The 9,479-nt window shown below is 42.6% G+C and overlaps 2 protein-coding genes and 2 non-coding genes across 6 annotated transcripts; 2 read left to right on the top strand and 2 right to left on the bottom strand.

Annotated features, from left to right (window-relative positions):
• Positions 1-2,824: 2,824 nt before the first annotated feature.
• Positions 2,825-7,115, bottom strand: LOC117783439 (basic salivary proline-rich protein 2). Of its 3 annotated transcripts, XM_034620843.1 has the most exons (7): positions 6,966-7,099; positions 6,071-6,253; positions 4,852-5,639; positions 4,455-4,546; positions 4,028-4,388; positions 3,463-3,924; positions 3,252-3,389 (listed from the first exon to the last, which is right to left on the bottom strand). In XM_034620843.1, exons 2-7 carry the CDS (start codon positions 6,144-6,146, stop codon positions 3,252-3,254), a joined length of 1,917 nt encoding a protein of 638 aa, XP_034476734.1. In that variant the 5' UTR covers positions 6,147-6,253; positions 6,966-7,099. The 3 variants fall into 3 exon arrangements, with proteins under 3 accessions (XP_034476735.1, XP_034476734.1, XP_034476736.1); XM_034620844.1 differs by lacking the exon at positions 6,966-7,099 and having other exon boundaries at positions 2,825-3,389; positions 6,071-6,146; XM_034620845.1 differs by lacking the exon at positions 6,071-6,253 and having other exon boundaries at positions 6,966-7,115.
• Positions 7,116-7,251: 136 nt separating this feature from the next.
• On the top strand, positions 7,252-9,024 carry LOC117783440 (rRNA 2'-O-methyltransferase fibrillarin). The gene is made up of 3 exons (XM_034620846.1): positions 7,252-7,399; positions 7,535-7,974; positions 8,245-9,024. The coding sequence occupies exons 1-3, from the start codon at positions 7,387-7,389 to the stop codon at positions 8,824-8,826; spliced, it is 1,035 nt and encodes a 344-aa protein (XP_034476737.1). The 5' UTR covers positions 7,252-7,386; the 3' UTR covers positions 8,827-9,024.
• A 121-nt stretch (positions 9,025-9,145) lies between these two features.
• Trnas-uga lies at positions 9,146-9,227 on the bottom strand. The gene has a single exon. It is a non-coding gene; the product is annotated as a tRNA-Ser (tRNA).
• A 160-nt stretch (positions 9,228-9,387) lies between these two features.
• Positions 9,388-9,469, top strand: Trnas-uga. Its single transcript has one exon. It is a non-coding gene; the product is annotated as a tRNA-Ser (tRNA).
• Positions 9,470-9,479: the final 10 nt, after the last annotated feature.

Here is a 9,479-nt window from a genome sequence, read left to right as displayed (position 1 = left end):
CGCCCGTACGTATGCAACGTTTTCATTACTCTTACTTTGTGCCAACAACTACAACTGCAGCAACCAGGGCTGCATATCGATTCCCATGGCGAACCAGATCAGTTCTTTTGCAATTTAACGAGGACAGTCAAATCGAAATATCATTATCTCTAAAATATACTTTGTATTTGTATTTTGTATGAAAAAAGTTGTGTCTACTTTCATAAATTTTTAATCAGCATTTTTTTATAAAAAGTATTCTAGCTTGTTAAATAAATCTAGCTAAGGATTGTGATTTTATTACGATGTTTCGAACGCTTAAAAGCGTTAAAATTTATTAAAAAGCAACTCAGAGCAATTTCAAATAAGTCAGCAGTGATCTTGTTGTAAATTGAAGCTCTTGTTAATACATTTTTTGCATCCCTGGAAGTAGTTGTCTGATTTTTATTGAAAGAGAATATCGTTGGATGCTTGGTTCATTTTTTGCACGCCTTTTTGAATTGAAAGGAATTGTTAATTCCCAAGTCTTGCCACTTCACTCCCTTCCCCTTTTCACAACCCATTCTCATTCTTTCTCTCTCTTTGTGCGTGATTGGTCGACTCAAATGGAACTTCTTAATGATGACTATCGGCATTGACTGTACCCGTATTTGGCATACTCTTCTTCTTCTTCTTTTGGTCCGTTGACGGCACTTTTTGCGCCTCGCTTGATTTCTGCACTCTCATATGCAATTATTTTAATTTTTTGCCGATATTTTCACACATTTGACACGCTCCAATGTATTATGTTTTCCGGCCGCCAGGGGGCGACATTGCAACAACTGTCAACGCGCAGAATTAGTCGCTTTGTTTATTCCTTGACACTTATTTGTCATTTTTCGCATATAATGGCATTTTATGTGGATTATACATGGCTTACATATATGTATGTATGTTCTTCTTGTGGAACTCAGTCTGACACTCACTTTGCTACTTAACCGTAATAATTGCTCACGTTCTCACGCCCCTTCTTATGAACGCCTCATTGTGGCTTTTAAAACCAATTTGGCGAAAATATAAGCAACCCTATGCCAACCCACCCCCTCCCATCTAGGGAACCAGGTCAAAATTCTGCTCTTAGATGTGTGTAATTAGACGTGACTTTTCCTCAAGTTTTTCTAGCTCCTTTTGTGTTCAGGACTTGGGGGAACGGATGAGGAGCCAGTGTGGCTTAAAGCCTGCTTAACACTTTTGTTGTTGTTTGTTATTTAGTCAGACATAGGCACGCCCTAATTGTACTAGGGCATGGCTCTTGGCGTCGCTGATGATGAGGATCCAGATTGAGGTTAGACAGCAAGTGCCAAAGGCAATTATAGAGTACCGAGTTAAATGTAACAGCATAATGTAGTCGCACTTAAAGATACAACTTTTAAGTTGCTAATAACCCCTTTCTTCGATGTATTAGTTTATCCACATTTTTTCAAACATTATATATTTAATTCATGCCTGTTAAATATAAAAATTAAATACGTAAAAAATAATAAATCTTTAAAATATTATATAAAAAATGGAAAGATCAATTATTAGTACTGTTATTAAAATATTTATTTAAGTTTAATTATTATTTAAATATTCATATAAGTTAATATGTGAAATAATTGGCCTAACTTCATTCAAGAAAGTCGATTTGCAACATAATTTGTAATATTACTGATTACTATGCAATCAATAATTCTCATTAACAAATTATAGGAATCACATACATCTGCATTGTAGGTGAAATTTTGAAGCAAACATTTTATGCGACATTTCGACATTTCCCGTCAACATTAACATTAAGCATTTAATCTAATTATCAGTTTACCTGTTTACCCCCGACAACCGTTAATTCGTATAGCGGAAATCTCATGCCTCGCAAGATGTTACCGTTAATTCACCATCCCCTAAGTAAGTAGTACACCCATCTCTGGATATAATTTCACCCTTATCCCTCCGGTTGTCGGTTACACCCCCACGTTCCGGATACTCAGCGTCTTTGGTTTGTGCAAATTGAAAACATGCCAAATAATTACATATTTTTATATGTGAATTTTTCAATTTATATGCCGTCAGGCAAACGTTCGTGTCGACGTGTCACGACATTGACATCAGCGACATATTCCCACTACACACATAAAACCCAAGTCAAAAGCGTTGTGGTCGTTATTTATTTATTTAAATTATGCAAATGCTGACCTTGAAAAACCCCTAAACATACAAATCTCACTGCAAAGCTTTACGAAGCTTAGTCTGTGCAACAACCCATTAACTAGTTAATGTTAGTGTTAAATACTGCACTGTTAATGTTAACAGAACTCCACTAACATGAAAACAGCGCTTCCGCCTAATTTCACTGTTGCCAACTTTATACCAACAAAATATACCAGACTTTTGTGGTATATTAGATGGTAGTTAAAAAATACTTAATCAGTATTAATTAGAACGCATTATTGGTCGCTTTTGGCCACACTGGAAAATTTAAATGTAGGTGAAAGAAAATTTCAATATGCAATAACTTTGAAATAAATAAATAATTTGATGAACATTTAAAATTCGAAATTTGATTAAATTAAGGAAAACATTCTTATGAAAGTTTTAAAATAATATTTTAAAAAAATCGACAACATTCTAACAAAAACTCTGCAAAAATTTAAGAACTATAGCATCAAAATTAAGAAACATTTACCCAAAATGGTACAAGCTGCAAGATCCACACCTTTTGGGCCAAAACAGTGTTATTCACATTTTATTTAAACTAAATTTCTAATTTAACCAAGTTCATACAAATCAAATCAATAAAATCCTCAACAATAAAATTAGGGGTAAATACACAAAGAAAATATTTTTTATTCATTTATTTGTATGTATGGTATTTAATGTGTTTACAAATGTGTCTTGCTGCCTGGAAAAATAACATATACACAGACAAAATAACCGACAAATTACAATGTTCTGTGTTTAATTTTGATATATATATTACATTTATATATAAACATATAGTGATCAGTGCCCACCCAACACCCGTTGATTATTGATGCACATATATTATACATAAATATATAAATCAGTTATCAAATACAAAGCTGACAAAATGCGGTTTTATACATTCTAAATGTACAAAAAAAAAGTAGGTTACTGTAAGTCTGAAATGATCAAAAAACACACAAATGGAGAAAACTAACAGAATGAGTGGGAGGGATAATGGGATTAGAAAGGGAAAAGCAAATGAGCTTGGGGAAATGAAGTGCAATTAATTAATTTAAACGCTGGGTAACTGGCAGCTTCTTGCGCCGTCGTCGCATCTGTTGACTGCGATCCCAGTACTCGTAATAGCGTTCCTGTTTTAACCACTCCTGATATTTATACCACCATTCCTCCCACTTGATGTAGTCCTGTAAAAAGGAGAAAATAAACAATATTAGTAGATAATCTTAAATTGATAATTTAATCTAGGTTGGTATTTACCTTAAGATCCAAATCCCTTAAATAACCGCGACTCTTGTAGTACTCGTAACGAACGCGCACATCGTCCCACGACAGCATTCCCGACGGTGCTGTGGTGGCCAACTCCTCGGGGAAATGACCAGCCGGCGCCGGTGAGTACGAATACCGACGCGGAGGCGATTCCAGACCCTCTTCGATCATCACCTTGAGAGCACCACCCGCCGAGTCTTTAGTGATGCGCATATTTTCCATATTACTGCGATCGATGCTCCACTGAGCCATTTTGCCGAATCGCTCGGAAAGCGTTAGACGCGTGGTTGCCGAAAATGATGGCAATGCTGGAGTCGCCTCATCGCTATCGGAACCGCCCGAATCATCCGAATCTGATGACGAGTTGGCGTTATTGCCACTGCCGCTCGTTGCTACCGTCGCACTCGTATGCTTCTTGCGTTTCTCACCCTCGATTTTCACACGTGTTCGCAGCTGTAAATTTAATTGGAAATCAATAAATAATTAAGAAAATTGTATACATATTTAGAAGTTCGAGTTAGGGAAATTCGACTGTATAAATCTCCCATTGCCTTACCTCCTTCTCCTTCTTTTTCTTCTTGACCTGCGGTGCGGCAGCCGCTGTGGGTGCTGCTGGCTCTGGTGGCTCTGGCGGCCGATGCTTAAGACGCGGATCCTCTGGCGGCGGTGAATGACGCGACGCGCGACCGACTTTCATATGCACATCCGACGATGTGGCACGTTCGTGGCTTATATGACGCATTTTGGCCTCACGATACTTATCGATGCCACCGCTGACGCCAGCACGCGCCGGCGGCGGAGTTGTCGGACGACCATGCAAACGGCCATGCGACTCCGGCGGTGGCAACGGCGGAGGCGCACCGGCGCCACGATAATGACCACGCGGCTTTGGCGGAGGCGAACGCGGACCACGGGAGCTGTACAAGTAAAGAGAATATTAAAATCAGAATTTGAGCAAAAGAAATGTTATTACGGCAACTCACCGAGATCTGTGACGATGACTGGGAGAGCACAGCGAACAGGAATCATCCGAGCTGCTGCTCATGGAACTGTTCGAGCGCGATCGCATTGAATGCTTAATTAAAGTGTAGAAAATAATTTCAAATATTTATAATTATTTAATAATTTTAATTTAAACTATTATTAATAATTTATTATAATATCAATTTATACAAATGATAACGCTAATCCCAACTAAACTGATAGATTGTGGATTATTTTCCTTCTTTCTTCCTGATCAAGTTTCAAAGATAAAGAAACAATATTATTTCTTTTTTCAAGTTGTTTAAACTAAATTAAAGTGTAACCTGCATTTTTGTTGGCAAATAGTTACTATGATTAGTGTATAAAATAGTTATTATTATTGTTAGGTTGGCTTACCCTTGGGGGCGGTGATGGTGGACGCTTGGAGCGCGGTAGAATGTGCGCCGGTCCCATGCCACGTTTCTCCATTCCCGACGACGACGACGCTGGAGGCGGCAGCGGAGGCGAACGACGCCGGCCGAGCGGTGATCGCGACGCGTTCGTTGGTTTGCGACGCATCTGTGATGAAGATGGACCAGTTGCTGGTTCCGGCGGCGATCGCGGTCTGCCGTGGCCGTTGCCCGGACGACGCAGCATGTCGCTGTTGTTGCTGTTGTTGTGGTGGTTGTTGTTGTGGTTGTTGGGGGAGCGGGGCATGCTGCGCGGCGGCATTGGCGGCGAGCGTGGGCGGCCACGCATTGGCGGCGGTCCGTTGTGATGGGGCGATGGAGGCGACATTACCGGTCGCCGATCCATAAACTGCGGCGGCGGTGATCGGCGACGTGCATGCGACGGCGGCGGCGGTGACAACGGCGGCGATTTGCGCAAACGTGAGCGACTTCGCGAATGCGGTGACCTTGAGCGGCCGTAACGCGATGACGACGACGACGGCGGCGGCGGTCCGGAGTTGGGCGGCACACCCGGATAACGGGAGTAGGTGGCCTGAGCGGAGTCGCGTTCGCTTTCGCCAGAGCTGCTCTCGCCTTGAATATACATTTTCTTGTAGCCAGTGTGACGCCAGCGATTTGGATCTTTCTCCTCGGCCTCGATGAGTTTCTTGTCCCAGTAATCATTTGTGGTATTGGCACGTGCCTTCTTCATAACGTTGTCTATTTCGCGACGCTTGCCAGCGGGTAAAGATGGATCTGTAAATTCAGAATTTGTTTGCGTATTAGCAACATATCTTTATCTATATTCCAATAACCTGCTATGGTCTTAACAATAACACTATTTATAAATATTAACTTGTTTACCAACTCAAAACTATTCAATTCTGAAGATCCCTAGTGGTAATCTTTAATTACAACTGTAGTTGTTAAAAAACTACGAGTATTCGAAAATTCTATTAAAAATATTTTTTAAAAATATATATTTTAAGCATATTTCAAATTTTATTTGTTATTATTATTGTTCTGCTTAAAACAACTTAATGATAAGCTAATTTAACTGTCTCCTTTATCGCTTAATGTTTGCGATCCTTTGTAAATCGATATATTGTTTAAATCGATCAGACGTAGATAAGTTGACATTCCGATGTCATAAGTATCGACAAGATATCGATATACCTATTAGGTACCTGTTATGCGTGCAGCTGTTGGCTGTCTGTCCATGTGCAGTTTTGGATTCAAATCTGGGCGCCTGCGCGACGCCATCACGCGATTCGAATCGCGCTCTCTTTCGCGCACGTTTAACTTGCTATTCGTTTAACTCGCGCGCAACACTATCTCATTATATATCATAAAAACACATACACAAAAAGCTGCAAATATATTACAATTGATTATAAAAAACATGAGAGAAAGAGAGAGGCATTAGAAATGGCGTACAATAACAACAACATCAACAATATCAATAATGAGAGATAAAAAACAGTCCCAACGCAACGTAACAAATACGAATTGCAGCACGCGCGTAAGGCAGCTTAACGTAACGTAATGCACCGTCACGTAACGTAACGCACCGTAACGTTACCAACCCACACAAACGGTAGGCCAAAAACCACCCGTTACGAGCAACGCATGTGGGATAGAGCGAGAGACGACGAACAGCTGAGATAACGTAGGCGACCCTTACGTGCGCGTCGCGGCTGCCGCAAGATGACGTAGCGTCATCACCGTGTAAACGTAAGCGAATTGCCAGCTTCTTCAGCCGATGCCGCGGCACGTTTGACCATGAAGGCCTATTAAATACAATGTACCAGACTGAATCTTCGAATTCAATAATATTTTCGTAGGGGAACGACACAAGCACCGGCACCTCACCGATATTTGTTGTGCTCTCGAAAAGCAAAGTGACACACACACACACAGGCACGCACGCACAGACATTAATATGTATGTATGCATATTTTTTCCGTTTTTGCTTTGTCAGCTACAAAATAATCGAAACCGAACACGGACCGAAATTTGGGCAATTAATGTGAGTTAAGCTAATAAAAACGATAGTTACAGGCACTAAACTAATTTGCTTACATTTGTATACGTTTTGCGTGCACGCTTGTGTAAGTTTTGTTGGATTTAATTAACACAAATGGCAAACACGGCGCTCAATTTTGTCTCACATAATTTTCATGCGACGGCCATATTGCGCTTTGGCCCAAAAGGTTACCACTTGGTATAAAGGCTGCCACCCCGCAAAATGTACTGATCTGGCAACATGTACCATTGCAACACTGCCAGAGCTGCACTGGAGCGAGGGATCAATTGCGTTCAAAAGTCTCTGAACAAGTTCAGCAGTTCATTCGATTCGTTCAATTGATCTTGTTATGAACGAAAAGACAGCTCCAACTCACACGTGGTTTCTTTTTATGCGTACAGCGTTTTTGTTGAACCGCGTGCGTTTTTGATTTGGATCATACATTTGTATTAAAAATAAAAAGTACAGACATTTAACATGGGCAAACCAGGTAAGTTGCTTGTAAACAACATGTTGCACACAGCTTAGGCTAAAAATTCGCATTTTCAAAGCCAAAACATAACAATAAATCTATAACCTATGAAGTTGAGGTTTTGATGGAATTCAACGTTTGTTTTCTCAACAGGTTTCAGTCCTCGTGGTGGTGGCGGCGGCGGCGGTGGAGGTGGTGGTAGAGGAGGCGGTGGCGGTGGATTCCGTGGCGGTGCCGGACGTGGTGGTGGTGGCGGTCGCGGAGGCGGCGGCGGATTTGGTGGCCGTGGTGGAGGAGGCGGTGGATTTGGTAGTCGCGGAGGCGGCGGCGGTGGCTTTGGAGGTCGCGGAGGCGGAGGAGGTGGGCGTGGCGGCGACAGAGGCCGTGGTCGCGGCGGTGGCCGTGGAGGTGGTGGTCGTGGTGGCGGTGGACGCGGCGGCGGCGCTGGCGGCTTCAAGGGCGGCAAGACAGTCACCATTGAGCCACATCGTCACGAGGGCGTTTTCATTGCCCGTGGCAAGGAGGATGCTCTGGTCACACGCAACTTTGTGCCCGGCTCGGAAGTCTACGGCGAGAAGCGTATTTCCGTAGAGGTGTGTATACTCCAGGTCTAATTATATGTATACCTATTCCATACTGTCCATGATGATGTTGTGCAGGGGTACAGAACATGGCAAAGTGTGGTCATGAGCGTCTGTGGCGTCCGTCCATCTGTGTGTACTCCAGGTGCATGTCAAACAGTTGGATGGCGTCCACGTGACGCTTAGAACTATAGCACTACTGAGGCAACTGCTCCTCACCTCAAGTCTACTCACCTGGTCAACACACTTAACTAATTCACTTAATTTGGAATCCATTTGCAGACTGGCGGCGAGAAGATCGAATACCGTGTGTGGAATCCCTTCCGCTCCAAGCTGGCCGCTGCTATTCTCGGCGGCGTTGAGAAGATACACATGCCACCTGGTTCCAAGGTGTTGTATTTGGGTGGCGCCTCCGGCACAACCGTGTCCCACGTCTCTGATGTTGTCGGTCCCGAGGGTCTGGTCTACGCCGTTGAGTTCTCACATCGTTCGGGCCGTGATCTGATAAATGTGGCCAAAAAGCGCACCAACATTATACCCATTATTGAAGACGCACGTCATCCTCACAAGTATCGCATGCTGGTTGGCATGGTGGACACCATTTTCGCGGATGTGGCACAACCGGATCAGGGTCGTATTGTGGCATTGAATGCCCAGCATTTCCTTAAGAATGGCGGTCACTTTGTCATCTCTATCAAGGCCTCTTGCATTGACTCCACGGCGCAACCGGAGGCGGTCTTTGCCGCCGAGGTGAAGAAGATGCAGGCGGACAAACTGAAACCACAGGAACAGCTCACGTTGGAGCCATACGAACGTGATCATGCCGTCGTCGTGGGCGTATACCGACCACCCCCAAAGCAGTGAAAGTCTGATGAGGCGAGGCGTGTGAGATGTGTGGATAGGTCTTAAGCTATATACATAATACTTCTATTAATACAGTCGTATTGTATTAAGTTTTCTTTTTAAATATATAAATCAAACAAACCATAGTTGTAAAGAACTTAACAAAATGCAAACTATTTTTTGTAAGAGACGTACAAAATATATAACAAAACAAACAAACAAAAGTGCATTTTATTGTAAAGAAATTGAACAAAATGAATTCAAACACTTTCCATTAATCCCAGCATATGGTAAAATTTTACATTTAATTTAAAAAAGTAAAATAAAAAAGTAATTTGCTCGCTGCGGACAGGATTCGAACCTGTGCGGGTAGAACCCAATGGATTTCAAGTCCATCTCCTTAACCACTCGGACACCGCAGCTCATAACAACTGCGTGGCAAAACACCAATTTAAAAATAGACTCCGCGCAGCGCCATCTATCAGGGCGAATGTCAAACATTTTGTAGCGCCACCTATGGCATACGCACGCAATATCATCACACTGCTAAGTTGTGCGCACTTTGCCGGCGTCGAACTCAAGGCTGCGGTGTCCGAGTGGTTAAGGAGATGGACTTGAAATCCATTGGGTTCTACCCGCACAGGTTCGAATCCTGTCCGCAGCGAGCAAATTAC

This window comes from Drosophila innubila, assembly GCF_004354385.1.
Source record: "Drosophila innubila isolate TH190305 chromosome 2R unlocalized genomic scaffold, UK_Dinn_1.0 1_C_2R, whole genome shotgun sequence".
Taxonomy (NCBI): Eukaryota; Metazoa; Arthropoda; class Insecta; order Diptera; family Drosophilidae; genus Drosophila; species Drosophila innubila.
This window is presented reverse-complemented; position numbering and strand designations above follow the sequence as displayed.

What these genes read in the sequence shown, in the direction of transcription:
- LOC117783439 (XM_034620843.1), bottom strand. Translation starts at nt 6,146, where the DNA reads ATGGCGTCGCGCAGGCGCCCAGATTTGAATCCAAAACTGCACATGGAC. An exon ending in AACAGCTGCACGCATAACAG is followed by an intron (nt 5,640 to 6,070) that starts GTACCTAATAGG and finishes CTGAATTTACAG; the next exon opens with ATCCATCTTTACCCGCTGGC. An exon ending in TAAGGGATTTGGATCTTAAG is followed by an intron (nt 3,390 to 3,462) that starts GTAAATACCAAC and finishes TCCTTTTTACAG; the next exon opens with GACTACATCAAGTGGGAGGA.
- LOC117783440 (XM_034620846.1), top strand. An exon ending in AGAAGCGTATTTCCGTAGAG is followed by an intron (nt 7,975 to 8,244) that starts GTGTGTATACTC and finishes ATCCATTTGCAG; the next exon opens with ACTGGCGGCGAGAAGATCGA.